General features: G+C 38.1%; 3 protein-coding genes and 2 long non-coding RNA genes across 6 annotated transcripts; 1 reads left to right on the top strand and 4 right to left on the bottom strand.

The window, feature by feature from the left end:
• Nucleotides 1–3,068: 3,068 nt before the first annotated feature.
• Nucleotides 3,069–4,173, top strand: LOC121050088. Its single transcript, XR_005801756.1, has 2 exons — nt 3,069–3,289; nt 3,464–4,173. It is a non-coding gene; the product is annotated as an uncharacterized LOC121050088 (long non-coding RNA).
• Nucleotides 4,023–7,604, bottom strand: LOC112174649 (serine carboxypeptidase-like 17). 2 transcript variants are annotated; one of them, XM_024312447.2, is made up of 15 exons: nt 7,456–7,604; nt 6,852–7,300; nt 6,612–6,748; nt 6,421–6,497; nt 6,205–6,327; nt 5,982–6,084; nt 5,835–5,872; nt 5,637–5,738; nt 5,359–5,445; nt 5,109–5,261; nt 4,943–5,014; nt 4,745–4,863; nt 4,545–4,658; nt 4,409–4,466; nt 4,023–4,316 (listed from the first exon to the last, which is right to left on the bottom strand). In XM_024312447.2, exons 2-15 carry the CDS (start codon nt 7,001–7,003, stop codon nt 4,233–4,235), a joined length of 1,419 nt encoding a protein of 472 aa, XP_024168215.1. In that variant the 5' UTR covers nt 7,004–7,300; nt 7,456–7,604; the 3' UTR covers nt 4,023–4,232. The 2 variants fall into 2 exon arrangements, with proteins under 2 accessions (XP_024168215.1, XP_024168214.1); XM_024312446.2 differs by having other exon boundaries at nt 6,852–7,535.
• Nucleotides 7,605–7,936: 332 nt separating this feature from the next.
• Nucleotides 7,937–11,272, bottom strand: LOC112174652 (serine carboxypeptidase-like 17). The gene is made up of 14 exons (XM_024312453.2): nt 10,946–11,272; nt 10,688–10,824; nt 10,496–10,572; nt 10,289–10,411; nt 10,083–10,185; nt 9,957–9,994; nt 9,748–9,849; nt 9,412–9,498; nt 9,162–9,317; nt 8,998–9,069; nt 8,788–8,906; nt 8,573–8,686; nt 8,434–8,488; nt 7,937–8,324 (listed from the first exon to the last, which is right to left on the bottom strand). The coding sequence occupies exons 1-14, from the start codon at nt 11,095–11,097 to the stop codon at nt 8,241–8,243; spliced, it is 1,419 nt and encodes a 472-aa protein (XP_024168221.1). The 5' UTR covers nt 11,098–11,272; the 3' UTR covers nt 7,937–8,240.
• Nucleotides 11,273–14,653: 3,381 nt separating this feature from the next.
• LOC112174648 (serine carboxypeptidase-like 18) lies at nt 14,654–17,958 on the bottom strand. The gene is made up of 14 exons (XM_024312445.2): nt 17,678–17,958; nt 17,449–17,585; nt 17,258–17,334; nt 16,910–17,032; nt 16,700–16,802; nt 16,566–16,603; nt 16,364–16,465; nt 15,965–16,051; nt 15,712–15,867; nt 15,549–15,620; nt 15,343–15,461; nt 15,136–15,249; nt 15,001–15,055; nt 14,654–14,908 (listed from the first exon to the last, which is right to left on the bottom strand). The coding sequence occupies exons 1-14, from the start codon at nt 17,827–17,829 to the stop codon at nt 14,825–14,827; spliced, it is 1,419 nt and encodes a 472-aa protein (XP_024168213.1). The 5' UTR covers nt 17,830–17,958; the 3' UTR covers nt 14,654–14,824.
• Nucleotides 17,959–20,027: 2,069 nt separating this feature from the next.
• On the bottom strand, nt 20,028–21,581 carry LOC112174115. Its single transcript, XR_002925856.1, has 2 exons — nt 21,434–21,581; nt 20,028–20,514 (listed from the first exon to the last, which is right to left on the bottom strand). It is a non-coding gene; the product is annotated as an uncharacterized LOC112174115 (long non-coding RNA).
• Between the last annotated feature and the right edge of the window lie 4,004 nt (nt 21,582–25,585).

The raw sequence follows: 25,585 nt of genomic DNA, 5'->3' as shown, positions 1-25,585 counted from the left end.
ATCATAGGAGTAACTGCTAAATGTTGATCAGTGTTACCTGGGTTGGTGCCCATTTGTTACTTTGAATGGAGACTTACCGACGTCCCCTTCGATTTCAGCTGTGAGCCCTCGAGGACTGGCTCGGTTATACTCATCGATCACTTTCCTCAGCACATGCTTCCTTCGAGCCCTCAAGGATTGGCCTGTACTGGTTCCTCTAGTTGTTCATCCAATCAGTGTGCCGCTTGCCCCCTCGACATGAGGTCTATTTAAGCCTTTGCTGGTGGTGTAGCCAGCGCCCGCGTTTGTCACTCTATTGGTTTCGCAAGCACCGTCCTTGGCCTCGTCGCTACCTCAGCCTTTGCATCTCATCATTCAGAGGCAAGTTCGGATCTTATAGTAGGTTTGAGGCAAGTCTGTTTGGGGATTGGATTTTGTCACCGCCAGTCCTCGGTGACAGAAATGAGATGTCTTGAGGTGCAGCTCCCGCCATCACTTTTTAGGGAAAAGTGCTTCCCACAGACGGCGCCACTTGTTGGAGGTGAAAAATTCCGATTAGGAACTTGACCCAACAATTAATGCGGACTGGAGCGGGAGCTGACCTGGGAACAATCGAGAAGATTCCCTCGAGGGTTGACCTGGAGTTTGACCGTCGACTAGAGGAAAAGGGGGGGGGTACCTGCAGAAAACCCTCTGATGCCTAAGTCAGTATGTTTCTTAGTAGTGGAGTTGAGATAATTGGAATTCGATGCATTACCTCGATGTCGAGCAGCCTATTTATACGTGTACTTCGGCGTGGGCTGCAAGTAAACGTGCACAGCAAGTCGCAGCGACTTGAGCGACACACCACCATTAAGGCCGTATTCACTCCTGCAATAACCGTCACTTATTGGCGGCCATGATTATTATACTGAATGTCGCATTTATCGTCATATTTACAGCTACATCAATTGTTGCATTTACTGTTGCCATTACTTCTCTTTAATTGCCTTGATTGCAGGGTCGAATATTTTACGTTTGTTTTGTTTTTCTTTCTGAGCGTCTGCGAGCACAGCTAAGAAAAACAGGGGGGCTAATAGGAGAATGGAATACCGAAAATAGGAGAATGGAATACGGAGTATGTATCAAAGCCATGACGGTCGTTGCGAGGGCCGACGTCGTTACGTAGTCTGACGTTAAGATTGATGCTGAGAAGATTACGAGGCGCCCTCGTCGAAATAGACTCCAATTTCAAGGCGCCCTCGTCGAAACAGACTTCGATTTCGAAGCATCCTCGAAGCAGCTCCAGCCACCAAGGGGCACACAGGAGAGTTGATTTCGAGGCATCCTCGCCGAAATAGATGCCTATTTCGGGGCATCATCGTCGAAATAGACGCCGATTTCGATGCATCATCGCCGAAATAGACGCCGATTTCGGGGCGCATAGGAGAGTTGATTTCGAGACACCCTCGTCGAAATAGACTTCTATTTCGAGGCATCCTCGCCGAAATAGAGTCGATTTCGAGGCACCCTCGTCGAAATAGATTTTGATTTCGAGACACCATCATCGAAATAGACTTCGATTTCGAGGCACCCTTATCGAAATGGACGTCGACGTCGAGGCACCCTTGTCGAAGTGGACACCTACGCCGACGTCAAGACGCCCTTGCCTTCATCATAGTAGATGCCTACGCAGACCCGAGGTTGACGCCCTCAACGTCAAGGTGCCCTCGTCGAAGTGAACACCGGTATAGAGATTGGCACTAAAGGCATTGAGAAAGATGTCAGCGACATCGAGATCGAGACGTCATCGACGTCGAGGTCAACACTGACATCTAGGTCGAGATCGGCGCTGAGGTGAGATTGTTGAGAAAAATGCCTACGCCGATGTCGAGATTGACCCCAAGGGCCGACGACGAGACTCCAACGTTGAGTTCGACACTGAGGTTATTGCAAAACAAGTTATCGACGTCGAGGTTGGCGCCGACGTTAAGGTTGGTGCCGACGTCGAGGTTGACACCGATGTGGAGGTTAGCGCTGAGGTTATTGAGAGCGAGATCATCGACGTCGAGGCTGGCATCGTATTTATTGAGAAGGACGTCACCGACTTCAAGGCTGGTGCCGAGGTTATTGAGTAAAAGTCACCACCGTCAAGGTTGACACTGCAGACATTAAAGAAGATGTCATCGACGCCTACGCCGACGTCATGGTCATTGTGAAGGAGACATCACAGAATGTTAGGTGACTAAGAAGGGATAAGATGGGAAAAGAGGAAGAGTTTCATAGCAGGGTACCTCAGGCTCGGAGTCTGGCTTGAACTGCGCTGGGGGCACGGCTTAGGAACGAGGTAGCTCAATGGGGGCACCAAACGCAGGCGAGACTAGAAACTAGGCTTCGGCGCTGGGGGCGAGGCACCAGAGACTCCACAAGCAGACAAGTCCGCAACGCGGAGACTTGACACTAGAATGGCTGCAAGACAAAGGCAGATTTGAATCCTGATTTGGGCACTTCGACGTCGGCGTCGTCGACGAGATGAGATGCCGACTCTAAACAAGGAACGAGGATCTTCTTATACGAGCCTCTACATCTTCAACACGAGGAAGGCCTAGATGAAATTCAAAGAAGGATGCCCAAAAAGAAGTATAAAGATGTGGAGCCCATAGAAAAATTTGAGCTTTGGAAATTTTCTCTTGGGATGAATTCCCAAGGAGAAAATTTGGGGACATTGTGGGGGTGGTCAATAAATTTGACCCTGCAATCAAGGCAATTAAAGAGAAGTAATGGCAATAGTAAATGCAACAATTGATGTAGCTGTAAATATGACGATAAATGCGACATTCAGTATGACAATCATGGCCTCCAATAAGTGACGGTTATTGCAGGAGTGAATATGGCCTTAATGGTGGTGTGCCGCTCAAGTCGCTGCGACTTGCTGTGCAAGTTTACTTGCAGCCCACGCCGAAGTACACATATAAATAGGCTGCTCGACATCGAGGTAATGCATCGAATTCCAATTATCTCAACTCCACTACTAAGAAACATACTGACTTAGGCATCGGAGGGTTTTCTGCAGGTATCCCCCCCCCCCCTTCTCCTCGAGTAACCGGTCAAACTCCAGGTCAAAGCTCGAGGGAAGCTTCTCGATTGTTCCCAGGTCAGCTCCCGCTCCAGTCCGCATTAATTGTTTGGTCAAGTTCCTAATCGGAATTTTTCACCTCCAACAGCCACAAAGAAATGCATGCTGAGAAAACCATAACAAGAAGCAAATGCAAACAAACCCAACTCACGGTGTTGTTGCCAGAACCAAATGCCATTTCTAGGCAATGCAAAGGTAGCTCCAGCAAGTTTTGGTCTTTATAAAGATTACATTGTTTTGGTGAAAGACATTTGGTTTTCAATACGGTTCATAATGGGTCCATATCGAGTTGACGGCTACGATTTGTGGATTATTGATTTCAACATGTTCATGTGCAACAAGATTCAGAGAGCTTTTTTCACATCCCAGGACCACACGAACCAAAACAAAGAAAGAAGATGATGGAGCAGAAAAAGATGTTAACAGAGGCAGGTGGATGAAGCCAAATGTCACCGAACAATCTACCCATCTCCCAAATGGGAGAAGAACACGAGCCCAACACAGCTTCCATAAAACCCACAGATGGTAAAGACTTGTTTTTTGTTTAAAGAGTAGATAGGGAAGTAACACGTGAAACCGTAACTAAAAAAACCCACATTTACAGCGACAGATCGTACCTTCCCCGCCGGAACTGTGGGGAGACGGCTAAATCAGAGGACTTTGCTATTTTGTAATAATAGTGGGCTAATTACATTTTACACCCTCCAATTGAAATTTTTCACATTCGAACCCCTTATTTTACAAATTTTCAATTTTATTCTATAACGAAAAATAACATTTTGAGGCTTCCACATACCAGCCAACATTTGCACCACGATATAGGTCAACTACATGGCAACCAAAATCCACAGAAAACTCAACCAAATCGGACCAAGAGACGAAGAAACATACCTAAAAGTTAAAGACAGACTATAAAACAGGACAGCAATAATACAATCAGTACATCTACTGCCAATTAGTCATTCATCAACTTAAATATATCAAACATGACTACGTCCTCTAGCTCTGCAATTTTGATAGAGTTTCAAAAAGCAATTTCTAATAAAAAGAAGACAACACCAACTAATTTATTGGAAACTCAAGCTACAAATACACGACATATCCGCCCTTGATCATCTTGAAGCTCGCTGCATCTTTTTCAGAGAGGATAGTAATGGATGAACCTATCAAACATCATATAACATTCCCTACGCTTGTATTCTGGAGCTGAGTGCCCAGCACCCTGCAGAAATTAAGAAAAAAGAAAAAAAAATATAAAAACATTCCCTACATACTAAACAATTTTTTTTTGTCATGACTCAGACAGCAAGGTACCTTTACAGTTGCATAAGTCAAACGGTATCCCTCGCTACTTGAATACTTGACAGTGTATCTACCATGAACACAAACAGCATCAGTTTATGAGTTCCAGACATGATATGGCTGTAAAAATAATAATAATAATACGCACCCAGCAATTTGACCATCAACTAGCCACGGCCTCCAATATTGGACAACAGGCAAATCCAAACTTCTTATCCACTGTTCCGTACCGGTGTTTGGGACTGTAAGGTCATGATCACCACTGCAGCAGAGGGAGAAATTATCCAAGTTCATACAAGTTCTAATATATAAGAAATAATGTATTATAGAAAAATTGCAAGTGATTACTTGAATATCAGAACTTGTAATCCCTTGGTACTGAGGTATTTATGATACTCAACGACACTTTCCACATCTTCTGTGTATAACAAACTTTTATTGCATCTCTTCCAATCTAGTACTGTTCCCTGATCACCATTACAATATTTATCAGAAGAAAAGCAAAGGCATGCAATATGTTCAGTGTACTCCCTTTACTTTATATACCTCTCTGACATTAAGTGCCTTTCTTACACCTTCATCGTTTGCCCATACATAAGCCAGCATATAATTGAAGTTCTGCAATGGCATGGAATTGACAGTGAAAAGTAAAATTTGGGAAAATTTAGTTTCAAATCTAGAAAGTGTTGGTAGAAGGGGATATTAAGTTTACTCGACAGTAGTAGTCAGGATCTTCTGGAAGTGACCGGATGAATTCTTCGGGATTTTCATGTAAATATCTACGAGCTGTTTCTCCATCTTGGTGTGGGGAAGCCCACGTGCACTTTGGCTCTAGAATGCAGAGTTTGTTTATGTCTTTAATTTGCTGCAAGTTCATGAAACTACTCTTTAGTTTTCTTTTCCAAAAGACTTCAGGTATATTAGATGATATGGGTGATAGTAAGAGGAATTGGATATCTCACCTTTGCCATCAATTGAACGTCCTCATAGCATTCTGGCTCTGACGTGGTAGCATCATAGAAACTTGAATTGCAGCTTTCTTTAGCTGCCTGGAAAAAGCAGGCAACACCATCGATTGGTATTTATACTAGATAATCCATCCATTAAACCGCAAAGTGTCACTTTGCAAAGTCAATGAACCTTTTTTTTTTTTTTGAAGAATATAAGTCAATGAACCTTTGTTATCATATTAAGCCATTAAATTCTTAAAAATGAAGTAGAAATTGGAAGGAGGAAGTACCTCGTAGAGTTCATCTGATATAAGCCCCATCCGATGAGAATAAACATACTTTGAATTCCCATTGAGAGTTTGATCGGTAAGTGGACACCCTAGAACATACCCCTAAAACCATTCCAGATGACACTCTCAGTGTTCAACATTATAGAAGGAAATAAAAAGAACTAACGTGCATCAAATGAAAGAGTTTAGTCACTTTACCTTGAGGTTGAGTCGTGGCAGTACTCCAGCATCATTGTCTGTAACAGTTCAGTCAATTTAGATCCAAGCTTTAGGTGCCATTTTCCATAACAATACGCAATGCTTGATTAATTTGTTCTAAATGTTAATTATTCAGTCAATCAATACCATCTATTATGTATTTGACAACGATGGTGCCCGTCAGGCCTGAATATGAGTCAGCCCCAATAAATAACTGAACTTTGAGAAATTGTGGGTGCTCTTCCAACCACTGCATTACAACCATAAGAAACCACATGATCAACGGTAAGACAAGTTGAACTTCTAGGAGCCTAAAGACTTGGTTAATATTCGACTAATTCATACTCTTTTTGTATCCTAAATTGTTTACCTCCCTCAAAAATCCATAAACCTGTGCTGCTGTTTTTAAATCTGAAGAAGGGAATTCATCTGCACTAGTTGCATAGGAGAAACCAGTGCCAACAGGTGCATCCACAAACAATACACTTGCAGTCTGGAGAAATGTCACAATTATAAAATCACAACACGCAGAAAATCATATCGGATTGCAAACCATAAACAAATAGTACTGTAGGGAAGTACTAACTTTTGTCCATGAGTATGGGTAGTAATATGTAGATGGTAACCCTCCTTCATAAGCTGTATAATTGAAAACTATAGGACCTACAAAATATACACTAGGAGTCACTCACTACCAAATTTCAAATATACTATATGTGATGTAGACGATACGGAAATCATAAAAGTAATTCAAAAAATATACAATATGATGAGTACCATTTTCGTATACGATACCACTTAAAACAGAACAACCAGGGCCTCCACTATACCACAGCAACAAAGGATCTTCTTTGGGGTTTCCTTCTGACTCAATGAAGTAGTAAAACATCTCTGCTTTACCCACACTGACATACCTGAATACGAAAAGTACAAAATCATAAAGCATAAAAACAGGAATCTTTAGCTGATTAAATTACTTACAACCAAGAAATTGAATCCAAAAGAAAATACACATACCCAGTGTAGAGCTTAAAAGGAAGATCACCAGCGAAACCCGGAATAGACTTGACCCGTGTGCCACAAAGAACTACCTTTGCTGAGAAAACCAAAACAAGAAGCAAATGCAAACAAACCCAACTCATGGTGTTGTTGCCAGAACCAAATGCCATTCCTAGACAATGCAAAGGTAGCTCCCAGCAAGCAAGGTTTGATCTTTATAAAATTACATAGCTTTGGTGAAAGACACCGGCTTTAAATGCGGTTCATAGTGGGTCCATATCGAGGTTGACGGCAATTATTGGTGGATTGTTGATTTCCACATGTTCGTGTGCAAGAAATTTCAGAAAGCTTCTTTCACATCCCAGGACCTCAAGAACCAAAACAAAGAAAGAAGATGATGGAGCAGAAAAAGAGGTAGGTGGATGAAGCCACATGACAATCTACCCCTCTACCCATCTCCCAAAGGACTGAAATGAGAGAAGAACGCGAGCCCAAATGAGAAGAACACTTGTTTTTGTTTAAAGAGTAACTAGGACAGTAGCACGTGAAACAGTAACTAAACCCACATTTACAGGCAGGAAAGAAATCAATTACAGCTGTAGATGGACGCAGAAAGTCATACCTTCCCCGAAATCAATTACAGCTGTAGATGGACGCAGAAAGTCATACCTTCCCCGCCGGCCGGGACTAAACTGTCCAACGGAGCTGCGGGAGAGGGCTAACTCTGAGGACTTGCTATTTGTAATAATAGTGGGCTAATTACATTTTACACCCTCCAATTGAATTTTTCACATTAAGAAATAAGAACCCCTTATTTTACAAATTGCGATTTTATTCTATAACGAAAATTTTAGTCCGATTACAAGATTTGATATATAATTTCAGTGAGGGAAATTTAGTTACAATTTTTAAGTCATGAGGGAAATTTTAAATGCTCATGCTTAAGAAACTCTATATATTTAGATCGTTCATTATTTTGATTTTCTCAACCATCCGATTAAAAAGGCATAATGTTTTCGAGTACGGACACCACACTTTCAAATGGTCTCATATTGGTTGCACGTGTATGCCAAGTTTTCCCACTTTTGCTCACTCGTAACAGAATTTCAAAACCAAAATCTACACATCAAACATACAACCCTTCCGACTTTATTGAAAAATTAGTAACATAGTCAATATTTTACCAAAATTACTCATATGATAGATGAGAGAAAAATGATGTAGCCCCCATTCTCAGACCGTATTTTTATTGCCTCTCAACTATATCAATTGTATTTGAAATGTAATCATAGCCGGTGATGTCATCACTGTTACCATCACTACTACATACTCCAACACTAAATTTATCCGGCTTGAAAGGGAGAAACCATATCCTTGATCATCTTGATGATGTCTGCACCTTTACTCTTAGATAGGATAGTAATGGATGAATCTATCAAACATTTTATACCCTTCCCTACGTTTGTATTCTTGAGGTGAGTGACCTGCTCCCTACAAAATTTTTGGAAGAAAAAAATACGTGCATATTTTAAAACAAGAACTTAAAAACACCAAAAGTGATTTCTTATTGCCATGACTTGGGTAGGAAGCTAGGTAGTACCTTTAGGGTTGCATATGTCAAGCGGTATCCATTTTCTGAATACTTGATGGTGTACCTGCATAAACACATATAGGATCGATTACATAAGATTCAAACTAGCTACTGAAACAGAAACAAAAAATGCAGAAAAGAAACTCACCCAGCAATTTGACCATCAACTAGCCATGGTCTCCAATCATTAACAATAGTCAAACCCAACTTTTTTATCCATGCTTCTGTGCCGGTGTTCGGAATTATAAGGTCATGATCACCACTGCAGGAGAAGGAGTAATCTACTGGTTTAGCAACATAGTGCACAGAAACTGTATGTATGAAGAACAAATTAATTAGCTTACAAAAAGTACAAGTAGTTACTTGAATATCAGAACTTGTAATCCCTTGGTACTGAGATTTTGATGATATTCGAGGACACTTGCCACATCATATGTGTAATCTAAGCTCTTATTGCATCTCTTCCAATCAAATACTGTTCCCTGATCATGTTTACAAAAAATTATCAGCAAGAGAGTGACTATGGCATGTTAAGTATATTAGACTATATCTCAGTTTAGAAGTGGTAAGTACATTTCTGATATTAAGTGCTGCTCGAACTTCATCACTGTTCGCCCAAACATAAGATAAAGAATAGCTGAAGGTCTGCAATGAAGGATGTTTCCGGGAGAAATAAAGATCAGGACAAATTATAGGTCCAAACATAGTACACATTGTAGATAGAGGAGATAAATTACATGACAGAACTCAGGATTCTGTAGAGGTGACCGGAGGTAGTCTTCAGGGTATTCATTTTCCTGCATAGATCTACGAGCTGGTTCTTCATCGTTTATTGGCGAAGCCCATGTGCACTTTGGCTCCAGAATATTGTTTTTGTTTATGTCTTTAATTTGCTGCAAGTTCATGGAATTAAACATCTTTGTGCTGAATATCCAAGTAACTTTTAGATAACTTAATGTGTGTGACGAAAAAAATTAAATGTCTCACCCTTGCAATCAATTGAAGGTCCTCATAACATTCTGGTTGATCTGTGGTTACTCCATAGAAACTTGCATTACAGCTTTCTAAAGCAGACTGCAAATATATAATGCGTCATGTGTTTACTAGAAGATATATCAGTCGAATTGCATAGAGATCCGTAATACAAATTTACCAAATGCACACAACAACAAAAATGGCTTAGATTTGTAGCAAATTGAAGTCACAGAACATAGAACAGACAATGAATCACATGGAGAAACAGAGTGCCCTGTTTCACATTGACAAAAGCCAAACACTTTCCTAAGATGATAGAACATAGTAGAAATTGGAATGAGGTCTCACATGATAAAGGTCATCTGATATAAGTCCCATCCGGTGAGCATAAATATATTTTGAATTCTCATTGATGGTTGCATCTGTACGTGGACACCCTAAAAGATAGCCCTGAAAGCAATTCAAAGGACAATACTCTTAACTTGTACATAACCAAAAGGTTGAAAAGAAAATCATTATGCGTCAATGTATGAAATGAAATATAGTAGTCAGTTTACCTTGAGATTGAGGCGTGGTGATGCTCCAGCATCATTACCTGAAACAATTAGTCACTTTAAATCCAAGATCTCAATCAATGTTTTGATTAATCTGATCTGAATGTTAATTGTTTAGTAAGTTAGTACCATCTATTATATGTTTAACAACAATGGTTCCCGATACTCCTGCATATGAATCAGCTCCAACAAATAATTGAAGCTTGGAATATTGCGGGTGCTCATTCAACCACTGCATTACAACCAATGGAAACCACATGATGAATGACAATGTCTGCATTCTTCTTTAATTTTAGGATCATAAATGTATGGTTTACGTGCATATGAAGTATTACCGCTGTCAAAAAGCCGTAAACCTGCTCTGCTGTTTTTGTATCGGAGGTAGCATATTCTGATGCATCAGTGGCATAGGAGAAACCAGTGCCAACAGGTGCATCCACAAACAATATGCTTGCAGTCTGGAAAAGTGCCACAACACGTCAATTCTCTAACAAAACTAAGATGAATACACAGAAGCTTAAAGAATGTGGAAAGATACTGACCCTTGTCCATGAATATGGGTAGTGATAAGTTTTCGGTATACCTCCTTCATAATCTGTAAGATTGAAATCCAAAGGACCTGTACAAAATATAAACCAGGAGTCAGATTTTTTTGTTTTCTTTTTTCTGCCTCAGTAATTACAGTTACCCATATTCTATTTTAATTTTAATCATTAGAGTGAAAAAGACAGTACCATTTTCGTAAATGAGGCCATTGAAAGCAGAACAACCAGGGCCACCACTGTACCAAAGCAACAAAGGGTCCACTTTGGGGTCTCCTTCCGACTCAACGAAGTAGTAAAACATCTCTGATCCTTTAACAGTCGTATACCTTCCAAAGGTAAATGTAATTGTAAGATGAGAGGATGAGTAATTAGCTAAATGCAAGCAATCCTAGAAACTAAATCTTATGAATCCAAAGAAACCCATCTTACAAATTTACACATACGTACCCAGTGTAGAGGTTGAAAGGAAGTTCACCATCGAACCCCGGAAGAGACTTGACCAATGTGCCACAGTGAACTGCATTTGCTGAGAATATCAGTAGAAGAAGCAAATGCAGACAAACCCAGTTCATGGTTTTGTTGTTTGAACTAAATGCCATTGGTAGACAATGAAAGCTAGTTGCTAATTAAGCTTTGGTTGTTATATATCTAAAGAAACCACACTGATTTAGTGACTGAAAAATGGTAATGGTAGTAGACTGGAACTGCTGTTGTAACTGGAAATGGCTTTGAAATTCGGTTGGTTATCGATCTAGAGAGGCACCGAGTCAACTAAATTACTCTATTCAAATAACTTAATGTTTACCGTGGACTATTATGCTCGTGATTCGTAAATCATGCAGAGCATGAGTTCTCTCTCCCTATTTACTTTTTGATCGCCCTTTTCTTCAATTGCTGGCACCTATCTTTTGTTGGAGAGAGAGATTCTAGACCGAGAATATATAATTTATAAGTGAGTGATCGCTCTCTCAATTCCCCATAAGTTTTTTGAGTTAAAACTCAATACTTAATAATAAGTAATTAGGTGAAGACAATATCAGTATAATAGTAGTGCGTGAATCATGGACTACGCTAGTTGTTGTTTAACATGTATCAAAACAGATATCTCTCTAATCACATCATTAGAGTTTTAGGCAATAAAAAATTAGTTTTAGCTCGAACCTGCAGCCCAATCTCCGCCATAACTATTAATTAACTAATGTATATGACTGTGGCTTCACAGCCAACATAGGCGGTTAATTTTTTTCTTCTTTATCTATTGCACTTAGGAACCGAAAGTCCTTCGTCCTCTACAAGTGGCTCTTCTTGCTGCAAATATAAAAGAGTCCGATATTTTCTCTGTCCAGAATAGGGAAAAGAACAGAACTGCTCTCTACTCCAATTTTTCCTTCAATTTTGCGTGAAAGGTAAATATGAATTTGGGTGTTGCAGAATTTGTATAGGATTCATGAGATTTTGCTGAATTTCGGTATTGCATGCAGTTGATGAAGAAACCAACACGTTCTCTTTGGGAATTTTGTTTCCATCCAAAATCTTTTTACTGAAATTCATAGTTAGGATACAAATTATAGCCAATTTCTTCTCCAGTTCTCCAGTTCTGCTAGTTCCAAATTCCCTGCAAATTGGAATTCACTTCGTGTGGAAATTCAAGATCTGAATGATTCATTCGAATAGAATCAAAGAGAAACAAAAAGAATTGAGTTGACGAGATCCAAATAAATGAATTTACTCCGGTTTGGATAAAACTCAATTTACACGTGCATATCAAGTGTCTGGGCCCAAACAAGACGAGCTTCGGAGCAACGAAGACGTTCCCGGTGAGAGGAGGCATCAAATTGTCCAATTCTCTCTTCCCCAATATGACTTTGCACAGCAACATGTGCCTCAGCCCATTCTCATCAGCCTCAAAAGAATAGTTATCAGCATACAATTGAACTCCCAACACCATGAGACCTGGGCTCTCCCTTGGCGTCCCGATTCCATACCCATGGAAAAATTTCTTCTTCGTAAACTCAATACTCCATATCATCTTCTTCTAACATATCCAATCTCATCCGACTGAAAACCTCGACGACATCCGAAACAATGGAGGCGGGGGAGCTCGATTCGGAGCAATCCGACCCGAATCGTGGCTTTTTCAGTCATCATCATCAACAATCATGGAGGCTTGGAACTCGCTAAATTGTTCGATTTATGCCATCTGGAATCTACAAGAATCGAATTAATCGATTTGAATTTGAATTTGAAATCGATGAGAATCGAGTTTTCAAGAAGGTGTCAAGGTCCGGGGTTATGGTCTATGATGTGATGTGGAGCTTTTCCTTTACCAGAACTTTAACTTGCTTGTTACCTCTTGCGCATATTACATTACTACCCTCAGGTTGTCACAATAACGGCACTCTTTTTACTGATAACGTTGGTTATCTCTACAATTACATTATTGACCTTGCAATTCAAATCCTGTGGATAGGAATCAGCCACGCATGTCTAGCCCGCAAAGGCGCACCTTACGTAGGGCGCATTCTAGCCGCTCCCATTTTCTAGTACTATGGCCATGTTTGGTTGGTGGAAAGGAAAGCAATCACTTTCCTTTCCTTTGGGAAAGTGTTTCTGGAGGGGGGGGGGGGGGGGGGAAGGAACCAAATTCCTCCACTTTTTCCTTTCCTTTGAAAAAGTGTTTCTCTTCCTTGGCTGTCCCCAAACGCAGGAAAGGAAAGTATTTCCCTTCCCAATGCCCACTTTCCGGGAAACAAACATGGCCTATATATAAAGCGTCAGGTCAGTTCACTGTCACAATGTTCACATAAGATGAGAAAAGTCAATTTTGCCCTTACTGTTCTGATAGAATATCTTGCACATTGTTTTCATAAGAGGCAGAAAAGTCGATTTTGCTCCTAACTAGTCGGGTAGAATATCAAGCTGATGTAAAAGTGGTTTACCAAATTCCTCCACTTTTTCCTTTCCTTTGAAAAAGTGTTTCTCTTCCTTGGTTGTCCCCAAATGCAGGAAAGGAAATTATTTCCTTTCCCAATGCCCACTTTCCGGGAAACAAACATGGCCTATATATAAAGCGTCAGGTCAGTTCACTGTCACACTGTTCACATAAGATGAGAAAAGTCGATTTTGCCCTTACTGTTCTGATAGAATATCTTGCACATTGTTTTCATAAGAGGCAGAAAAGTCGATTTTGCCCCTAACTAGTCGGGTAGAATATCAAGCTGATGTATAAGTGGTTTCGTCTTGCTGGATTGAAATCGAAAAGACAGAGCTTTCTGGGGTTATTTTCGCATATAACCCAAAAAGTGAGATTTGGGAGCAAGCTTATTTGTGCCAAAGATTGTGAAGTGAACGACGGAGATTGAGGGGGAAAGAAAAAGCTTGGTGGGTTATTTGTGGACGGCGGAAGAGGGAGGAGATAGGTGAGTTTTTGGATATTGAGTTGTGATTGGTTTTGTTTACTGTGAGAAAATCAGTGTTTTGGATTGTTTTGATAGTTGTTTTGGATATTTAGAATAAGATTCGTCAATTGTAGGTCTGATTTCTCATTGTTTTTGGGTAGCTCTGATTTGTTGATACAATATATAAATGACAACACTCAATTTCAATCAGAAATATGTTCAGTTTATCAATTCAGATTTCATATATTGGTTTCAGAATCCATAATTAGGAGAAATCTTTCAATTGATAGTGTAGCGTGGTCCTGTTTGTGTATAAATGACAGTATTATTTTGACCATATGGCATCATAGGGTGGTCCTGTTTGTGTATAAATGCTTGCCTTCTCATAGGGTCCTTGATTGGGGTGGGGGCCAATGTTCACAAAATTTTTGACCATATGGCATCATGAGGATTGCATGTGACCGCTAAGGTAAAGTTGGTGCCGGCGATTTGGTCTTTTGGCCAAAATAGGCGACGAGACCGTAGATTTTTACGTTTACGATTTGGCTAGATCCGACCTGGTCATTTCTGTCATTTGCTTGATTTTCACTGGGGTTCGGGACGCGTATCAGTCGGATGAACCGACATCGAAACAATGTTGTGGGTTGCCAATATTCTTGTTGATCGATATCGGAAAATGCATCCTGTTAGTCTGTTACGGCCTACATTATTTCACTTCATTGTTCAATCTTGAGTTTTCCGAGATTTACAAAATCAATTTCTACAAACAAAATAGAGGACTTGCAGTTTTATTAGAAATTCAATAACATGTCTTTTTCAATATTTTACATTGATGCTAATATATAACGAATGAGAGAAAACTGATTATCCGCTCTCAAAGGAAGAAACCGTCCTCGATCATCTTGATGCTCTCTGCATCTTCTTCTAGCTAGATGGGATAGTAATGGATGAACCTGTCGAACATGTCATAACCTTCTCTACGCTTGTATTCTTGAGGTGAGTGACCTGCCCCCTAAGAAATCAATTGAAAACAACAAAAATTTTAAAATAAAATTTAAAAGAAGAAAAAGTTTATATTGACATTAACTTAGGCAGCAAGGTTACCTTTAAGGTTGCATATGTCAAGCGGTATCCATTTTCTGAATACTTGATGGTGTATCTGCATAAATACATAACATCAACAACAGAATTTGCAAATTACTGAAATACAAAGAAAAAAAAACAGAAGAAAGAACTCACCCTGCAATCTGACCATCAACTAGCCATGGTCTCCAGTCATTAACAACAGTCAAACCCAATTTTTTTATCCACTCTTCCGTGCCGGTGTTCGGAATTGTCAGGTCATGATCACCACTGCAGGAGAAGAAGTAAATCTACTGGTTAAGAAAATATAGTACGTACATTTAATAAAAACCTCAGCAGGAACAAGCTAGTATAGGTAATTACTTGAATATCAGAACTTGTAGTCCCTTGGTACTGAGATTTTGATGATATTCTAGGACACTGGACACATCATATGTGTAATCCAAGCTCTTGTTGCATCTCTTCCAATCAAATACTGTTCCCTGATCATATTTACAAAAACTTATCAGCAAGAAAGTAACCAAGGCATGTTAAGTATATTAAAACTATCTCAGGTTTAGAGGTGGTACATTTCTGATATTAAGTGCCGCTCGTACATCATCATCGTTTGCCCATACGTAGGATAGCGCATAGTTAAAGTTCTGCAAGGAGGGAATTTGTAGTGAAAACTAAGATCTGGACAAGTTTTCAGGTCCAAATGTAGCAGCTATTATAGATAGAGGGAATACTTACGTGACAGAATTCAGGATTTTTTAGAGGTGACCGGAGGAAGTCTTCGGGGTATTCGTATTCCTGCATAGATCTACGAGCTGAATCTCCATCGGGTACTGGTGAAGCCCATGTGCATTTTGGCTCCAGAATATGGTTTTTGTTTATGTCTTTAATTTGCTGCAAGTTCATGAAATTACTGATGTAGTGTTGAATTTCCAAAAAGTCTATAGGGAACTTAGATGACATATTATAAAAGGAACTGAGTGTCTCCCACCCTTGCAATCAATTGAACATCCTCGTAACATTCTGGTTCATCAACAGTTGCTCCATAGAAATCTGAATTACAGCTGTTTTTAGCCGACTGCAAAATATATAACACCATCAATTGGAGTTTAATTACATGAAAATCTACCGATTCAACTATTTGTGAATGACTGATAACCATTGATTGAAGTTGGCTCCACAAAATTGTCCACCAAACCCACAAATGAAAATTTTAAAATAATAATTAAAGTCAGGGACACTTGCAATTAGGGAACATATAATAGACAATCAATCACATTGCAAAACAGATTGCCCTGTTTCATTTTTTAAATATATGAAATTAAGCCAAATATTCTAGATTGCAAATTTGCAAGAACATTATAGTAGAAAATGGAATGAGGTCTCTCACATAATAGAGTTCATCTGATATAAGTGCCATCCGGTGAGAATAGGAGTACTTAGAATTCTCATTGATAGTTTCATCTGTTTTTGGACACCCTAGAATATAGCCCTGAAAACATGTCAGAGAACAATTCTCAAAATTTAACCAAAAAGTTGGGAAGACTAACATGATGCCTCAATGTAAGAATGAATTGTTTTAGTCAATTAACCTTGAGATTCAGGCGTGGCTTAAATCCGGCATCATTACCTGAAACATTTTAGCCAGTTCAGTTCCAAATTTTATGAGTCATTTTCAAAAGGGTTTTCATAACAACGGAGAGTGCTCCATGTAGTCCATTCATACCAGCCATTATATGTTCAACAACAATGGTTCCCGATATGCCTGAATACGAATCAGCCCCAACAAACAACTGAACCTTGAGGTATTGCGGGTGCTCATTCAACCACTGCATTACAACCCAAATTAAGAAACTAAATGATGAATGAGAATGCATGTCTGCATTATTCATTGTAGGAACATAAATGTGTGGTTTTCTTGCATACGAAGCATTACCGTTCTCAAGAACTGGTAAACCTGTGCTGCTGTTTTTGTATCGGAGGTAGCGTATTCTGATGCATCAGTTGCATAAGAGAAACCAGTGCCAACAGGTGCATCCACAAACAATAGGCTTGCAGTCTGGAGAATTGTCATAAAATATCAATGTATGACAAAACTAAGACTTATATAATAGAACTTTATCGAGCATGAGGCTGAGCCTCCTAGCTAGGCGCCTAGGCTAGGTTGAAAACCCATTCAAAATCAGGAAAAAAGAAAAAAATAAAAAAAAAAAAAATAAAAAAATAAAAAAAAGCCAACAACAACAACAACAACCTTAAGGAATGTGGGAAAATATATACTTACCCTTGACCATGAGTATGGATAGTAAAATGTTTTTGGTACACCGCCTTCATAATCTGTGTCGTTGAAAGCCAAGGGACCTATAGAAGATATAATCTAGGGGTCAATCTTCTTCTTTTTTCTTGTTCCTCAGCAATTGCAGTTACCCATTTATGTGTGAAATTTGCCCATTAGGATGAAGAAAAGTACTGTACCGTTTTCGTAAATGAGACCATTGAAAGCAGAACAACCAGGGCCTCCACTGTACCACAGCAACAAAGGGTCTTGTTTGGGGGTTCCTTCTGACTCAATGAAGTAGTAAAACATCTCTGAGCCATTAACAGTCGTATACCTTCCAAAGGTAAATGTCGATGTAAGATGAGAACATAAGTTAATAGCTAAACCCAATTGAAATCCAAGAACATGGCACAAATTTACACATACCCAGTGTAGAGCTTGAAAGGAAGTTCACCATCGAACCCGGGAATAGACTTGACCAGTGTGCCACAGTAAACTGCATTGGCCGAGAAAATTAGTAGCAGAAGCAAATGCAAACAAACCCAGTTCATGGTTTTGTTGCAAGAACCAAATACCATTGTTAGACAATGTAAAGCTATCTAAAGAAACCGCGCTCTTTAAGTGGCAGAGAAAGTTGTAACAGTGGTTTAGAAATGCTGTTGTGACTGGAAATGGGGGATTTGAAATTTGGTTGATGATGAATATACTAATATAGGGACGAACACTCACTTAAAGTATACCATCCAATAACTTATTATTTTCCTTTTCAAACAATGCTCTATAGTCAATGTTTTAATTCATTTTTATTGGTTGAAAGGCATTTATTCCTAATTCATTTTCAACTAATAAAAAATCGTACTTGCCATTCAAAATTTGGTGGATTAGGCACAACCGTATGTCCAACTCGATGACTTGATTGGGAAAGATGTACAAACATTTTCAAGCACTAGCCGTTTTCCTCGTGGAAATTGTTTACTCCGACCAAAGCCCGAAGTAACGGTTTTCCAACATAGCAACAATTGTTAACAATGAATTACAAGTTTACAACCTTCTCCATTACTAACTTCAATTAGGTTCGAATATATTATTTGCAATGTAATTCTAGATGCAATTATGCCCGTCTTATAGTTTTTGAAATTGTTTGTCATAGACATGTTAACAAACTATGGTACTACTTTTTGTGACTTGGCTTAGTGGGGTTTGATTCCTCCCTCTATATTTACTTCTTATAAGAGTGACTTTCAGATTTTTCTCATCATTTCTGCCGCTTTATTTCATATAAGTTTTATATTTTTTAGAACTTTTAACTTGTTCATTCACTTAATTAATTATTTTCTTAATTAACAACGTTTATATGAAATAACCTCGTCATTCTCTATGCTTTGTTCTTTGAAACAATGCATTCTTGTATATGACGGTGTAATTTCGATATAAATATATCAGATCCATAGATCACACCGGTCCTCTAGTGGATAGTTCTATGATCCGTTTATTAATGCTATTGTTTCAGGGAAGATTAATTGTATATAGTGAAATAATTAACAAGAAGACAAGATTATTATTCACAAGACTGTGAATAATTGGAACTTATTTTATAAACGGACTCTGCAAATATTAGTCAACATAATACCATCATGTCAAAGACGACAAGAGAATGTTTATGAAATTATGATACAACATTGGAACGATCGCCGGAGCAATATTTTCAAGAATCTTTCCTTTATTTTATCATCTTCGATCGAGGTGCTACACCTAGGGTTATATCTAACATTAATAAGTGGCACCCCCCTACTAGCCATCATGTGAAGAGTAACTTTGACGGATTTGTCCATAACAATTAATGATGCTGTTTCTGATTTTGTCATAAGTGATTCCAATGGTACGGTTTTCCTCTTCTTGCTGGCTCAAGAAATCTTGGTTACAACAATATTGTTCTATCTAAAGTTCTTGCATTGCGAGAAGGTCTCCAGAAAGCCTTAGAAAATGGTTTCAAGAAAGTCCAGTTGAAGGTGTGGGGCTTGTGACATCCCTTGGCAGATAAAGAAAATAGTGAAAGACATCCAAGGCTTTGTGTCAACTTTGTTTCAAAGCTATTGCCTCATTTTTTAAACCTATCTCCTTCAGGCACATCTTGTGTGAAGCTAAATTTTCTAGGGGGGTTAAATTTGCACACTCAAATTTACAAACCACACCCCCTTTCATTTTTTTTAATAATATTTTATCCCAATTTTTTTTTGAACTTCCTAAAATACCCTCAAAAGTCAGATTTTCTTTTTGAGTCTTCTCTCTCTCTCTCGTTCTCTCCTCCAAACCAGGCAACAGCTTCCGCAAGAATGGCCACTGATCTCACTGACAAAATTAAAACAAAGTTGAATGAAAAGGATCTTATTATGTCAAACTCCACTACGCACAGTCAAGAAGCTTATGATCCAATTTGAGATGGCATGAATAAATAAAAAAGTATCTTTGTTCTACTCCGATACTTCTTCTCTTCAGTATCTCTCTCCCTCCCTTTCTAACATCGCTTCTCCTCTCCCTCTCTGTCTGTCTCTTTTTCTCTTCCTCTTCGATTCCCTTCGCTTCTATTTTGTTTTCTTCTTTCTTCTCTATCTTTCTCCCAGGTTCTTTTTTTTTTTTTTTTTTTACTCCTTCTCCCTCTGTTATGTTTCTTTCTTATTTCTCCTCTCTCCCTGTGAAAAAAAAAAACGACTAATAGAATAACAATAGAAACAAAAACCAATCAATTCTTTCTTTTAAAAAGAAAAAGAAAAAACAATTAAAAGAATAAAATAATAATAAACCTTTAAATTAAAAACGGTATATCACAGTCAGTAACAATCTGGAGAAAAACCTAAACAAGGAGACTAATTACAGGCGATCAAATTCGTCAAATTTTGATTGAACTTTCCTAGCCAACTCCATCTTCTTGAATCTGTTGTTTATCTTTTTCTCATGCACAAGTAAAGTTGTCAAGTCTCCCTGATCCTCACTTTTGTCTTTTTCTCTTCCAGCATTGATCTCTTCCAACTTGATATTAAGCACCTCAATATCATTAACTTTTGCATCCAATTGGGTCTGTATACTATAAGCTTCTTCTAAGTCCTCCATCTCTCTTCTTTTCCGTTTTTGGCAGATTTCTACATCATCACCATCATCAAATATCAGACTATCCTTCTAAACTGTTTTTTTGTTTTCTCTCCTTCCTGGTCTCATGAGGCACATAGGCACTTCGAATAAAACAAGGACAACTCCCTACATGCTGCCTACATATAAATTCAAGAAAGACAATTCCATGACTGATACAACCATGAAACCCACTATTTACACTACTCAAATAACTTGATAATCTTAGAGAATTTCGTTTTTCTGTAATTATTTCTTGCCGATTACACTGCACTTGATGAAGAGATGACCTTATTTCTCCAAAAGATTTCATGACTTAAGTCAATAATCACAAAATTTATCAAATTGAATTACTATGACCTGTTGAGCTGTACAGGAAGTAGAATGGTTTTCCAGCAAGATAAGAAATTGCATGAAAAGGGTAAACTGATATCAGCACTACTTTCAAATACACATGAACAATTTCTTTCCATCATTCACTATTCTTAATTTCTCTCACACTACATTCATTCCTTATTGGTTACCTTATTTCATTTTCAATTTAGAGCCAAACTCACAATAATCCCATTAGATAACGGAAAGTAATTCACATAATTCAGTTTGCCTAACCCCATAAAAAGAATTCATCAAGTTCAAAGAATCTATTCATACGAGGAAGTCATCCATCACCTAAATCTTACCAGAATAGTATGTATAACAATGTGTAGAACAAAATATGACTACCCCTAACACATGCATAACAAAAAAACAGAATGCATCAATCAAAAGAAAGAAAGAAAGAAAGAAAGTAAACAAAAAATTTTTGACTAACCCAAATGGCATAAAGCAACCCAATTTTTTCAATCTCCAAATTTCGAAAAGCAATAAGGACTTCAAATTTCCCAATTTATCAGCAAACATATTGCCCACAAATCATAAAGAAAGAAACTTATGCAATTTGATATGAGCCAGAAGAGAAGGAACAGTAAAAACAATTGAATTGCAGAAGAGAAAAGCAAAGTTAAACATGAAACTAGAGTAGATATAGTGAGATAGCAAAGAGAAAAGTTGGGATCTGACCTGGTTTGGAAAGACGAAGGTTGAGGTTGGTCAATTTTCAATGGAGAAGAGACTCTGTCATTGTCTGGAGAAGAAAGAGAGAAGAGGAAGTGTCGTCGTGATTTTGGAGGAGAGAACGAGAGAGAGAGAGAGAGAGAGAGAGAGAGAGAGAAGACTCAAAAAGAAAAAAGAAAATCTGATTTTTGAGGGTATTTTAGGAAATTCAAAAAAATTTGGAATGAAATATTATTAAAAAAATGAAAAGGGGTGTGGTTTGCAAATTTCACACCCCCCCCTCCCCGCGTTATTTATTAACGGATTTCCCCTTTTTTTATTTAATTCTATAGTGAAGATAGTCGAACGTAATGACAGATCACGGTCATATTATTAAAAGTTTGTGGTAAGAACGGGCAAATAAGCAAAATAAGGTGTATAAACAGAAGAAAGATGGGTTTTGGCCTGTTTTGTTTATCTAAAAAAAATTGCTAAACTTATCTGGCTAACTTCTCATTGATATATTGTTTCATCGAGATACAATCTAAATCGCGATGTAATTTTTTTTTTTTCAGAAATAGAAAGAAGAATAGGAATGAAAAAAAAAAAAGTGAAAGAAACCCAATTCCAATAAAAAATATCTTTTTTATCCTTTTCCATATCCATATTCATATATAGAATATGTATCATAATTCATGAATTAATATGGAATTCTTTTTCATTAGTTTTATAACTGATTCTTTAGCAAAGTTGGGTCATTCCATCGTTCAAACCGATCTTGGGTCTGTCAGTTACCTCCTTCAACATCTCTAGCTAATAGGCCTTTTTTTTTATTTTTATTTTTAAAAAAAGGTTGCTCTAATCTGATAATGGCTGAGGCAGACTTTTATAATTAATTAAGATCTAGGACCAGTAGCTACTACTTACTAGTCGTAGTTTAGGCTCAACCAGAAATCCTAACCGTAAGATCTAACTTGTTTTAATTCGATTCTTTCTGCCCCTTCATCTTCTTCAAGGGCCCGGAATTAGAAATTTTGAGGGGAGGCTTGCCAGACATGAAGACATGACTTAACGAGCATACATTCTTTTTTGAGAGAATAAATTGCATAATAAAAATTTGAAATTATTCTATACACTGACGGTGCAAATGACACAACACTTATAAGATAATGTCAACCTTTGATATTTATAATTAATAACCTAAGAGTGTATTTAATATAATCTAACCATCCATTTATGTCGGTGCAAGTGCACGTCGGTGCACTGAATTATCCCCCGTAAATGCAGGTGAAAACATATTTCGGAGTCAATTCTCTTATTTTGATACTTATTTCAAGTTAGTAAACGTGCCATATTTCATATATTTAAGTTTGAAATCTCTTCTTTAAAAAAAACAACACCAAAAATGGGTTTTTAAATACAACAGCCAGCTCCAACGGTAGCTAGTAGGCTATGGGTGACAATGTGTCACTTTGCTTGTAATTCAAAAATGGGTTATATCTAACCCATTGGAGATGAGTTTATATATAAATGCTAATATGCAAACTCCAGTTGAAGAAAATAAGGCCTCGATATGAATTTATGATCATTTTATATCCTCAAGGACCGTTAGCTGCTACTTGCTAGTCTTACATCCGATTATCCATATCCGATTATCCGTCACGCTTTAGCCACGTTTGTCTGGCCGGATGAACGAATAGACTAGTTTACATGGCCACCCTACCTAAATTTGGATTATGCTTCTTTCAACACCAAAGCAATTTCAATGTCACAATTTTGTCATTTATTAGGGCACTGTACATCATTATATCATTATCTTATCCATTCTTATTAATGTACTCTTTCTTTTTCCCAATTTTTTTTATCAGGAAAAGTTCATTGACAAGGACATTGTTGGGATGACTGGAAATTGTAAGTTCTTTGGGCTTTAATTGGTCGATTTTTTTTTTTGTTGGTTTATACAGAAATGGAGAAATAAGTATACTTCCAATTTTCAGATGAGAACTTCAAGAGTATAAATTTTAGGATGGTAGAAATAAGGTTTTGAATCACTTTAAGTTGAATGTGGTGGATCTAGAACCGTTCTTGTTTGATTGGTTCTTGTGGTACCATTAGAGATAGTTATGATAACTAGAATATTATGAATTTAGAACAAATCTCGGTAAAGGTGAAGTATTACAACCTGAAGTTCGGAGTTGATCTTTTCACTGCTTTAAGGTTTGTTTTTAATTTGTTCACTTTTAGATTTTTTTTTTGTGACGATATTTGATACCTTTTTATTTTCAGCCTTGCAATTAATTATATATGTAGTTATTGACAACGTCCGAAATAATAACAGCAATTTCTATTAGATTGTCCTTATTTGTAAGATTTAGTCCTTATATGTTTAATTCAATCTTTAAAGGGTGTATTTGTTAAGTCATCTTTTATCAATAACTTAAATGTAATTTGTTATTAAATCTATGTATTATGACATTAACCAATTAGTAAGAGTTGCATCATTCATAACTCCATTTGTTTTACAATAGCAGTGACACACATGAAAGATAACGCTCATGAAGAGCGATAAGATAGTTAATATAGTTTTCCCACTCTGTTACTGACAAGATTTACAACTGACAACACTTTGTTTCAATCTGCCATTAAAAGGTTGCTTCCATTTGACAAAGATTGCCGCCTCACTAGACTAAACAAGGTACATTAAGTACATAAAATGGTATATAGCCCACACATCCTTTTTTTCTTTTTTCTTTTTTGAGTAAAAAAGAACTTTTATTATTGAAACATGCGATTACAATCGTAAATGAGGGCATCCAGAACAAACTCTGGAGCGTTTGAGAACCATTCAATATGGGTATTAGCATCAAAACCATAACTTGCAAACATGTGGGCTACTCTATTGGAGGTTCGATAAGCATGTTATATCCCAATCGAATGCAACTGATGAAGAAGAGCCTTGATATCGTCCACTAAGTTGCCTAGAGTTGTGAAATCCTCACCTTTCTCACAAATAGCCTTGATAGCCAAGAGACAATCACTTTGAACAATTAATCATGGCTTGCAACAATTCTAGCCCATGTTTAATTGCAAGAAGCCCACACATCCTTACACTAATAGGAATTTATTTTAATTTAAACAAAAAAACAACTAAAAAGTAAATAAATAAATAAACCAAATTTCGAAAAAGACAACCAAAAGTCCACCAACTTAGGGTTATGGAGCGGCTAACCTAGGGGAGTTCCCTCAAATGGACCATCTCTTTTGGATTGGATCTCTCCTTCAAAGTTCACATAAATTTCCAGTTCTCCACCCCCGCCCCCCCCCCCCCCCCCCCCCCCCTCTTTTCTTCTTTATATATCTTCTCTTGTTCCACCGCCACCAAATCTCTGGACCATCTGGCCACCTCCGATGACGTCATCTGTCGATTGGTGATCGGTGATGTCCTCTGACCACTCTAGCACCACTCCGTACCCTTTGGTCGAAAGGCACCTAACTATGGTATTATTTTCAGTGGTCACCCACCAAATCATTAGTTAACTTTTGGTCTAAGGCTCTCCAAAGAGAGATGCGACTGAGATTACAATCTCTCTCTCTCTCTCTCTCTCTCACACACACTTTTTTAATTTCTATATTAAACTAGATGTTGTGGGAGAATGGAATTGTGTATATTATTGATAATAGGAGCCCTTTAAATAGGGAGTTACAAGGTACCAAAAAGGTAATAGAATCCGATTACAATTGAATACCTAGAACACATTCTTATTACAACTCTAAACCTTAGTTTGTAGAGGCACACATTATGTCGACATCCTTCAACACTCCCCCTTGTGCCGCTCAAACTTGGTGATGACGCTTTGATTGTTGCCTCGTTAAAAATCTTGTCAGGTAACAAAAACCTTGTGGGACAAAAATAACCCTGGTCGAAGGACAAAAAGAGCACAACACTTCCTTCACTCTTTGAGATCGAACATTTAGACATCATGTCTCCCCCTGATGTCAATATCTCCCCCTGATTGCTACAATCATGGGAGTTCGGATAACTTTCTCAATCCGATGCTCTTCACATGTTTCTCAAAGGTGGATTTAGATAATGACTTAGTAAATAAGTCTGCTACATTATCCTCTGATCGGATCTGGTTCACTTCAATATTCAGAAGTGCCTGTTGTTGCTGATTGTAA

Source organism: Rosa chinensis, chromosome 6 (genome assembly GCF_002994745.2).
Source record: "Rosa chinensis cultivar Old Blush chromosome 6, RchiOBHm-V2, whole genome shotgun sequence".
Lineage (NCBI taxonomy): Eukaryota > Viridiplantae > Streptophyta > Magnoliopsida > Rosales > Rosaceae > Rosa > Rosa chinensis.
This window is presented reverse-complemented; position numbering and strand designations above follow the sequence as displayed.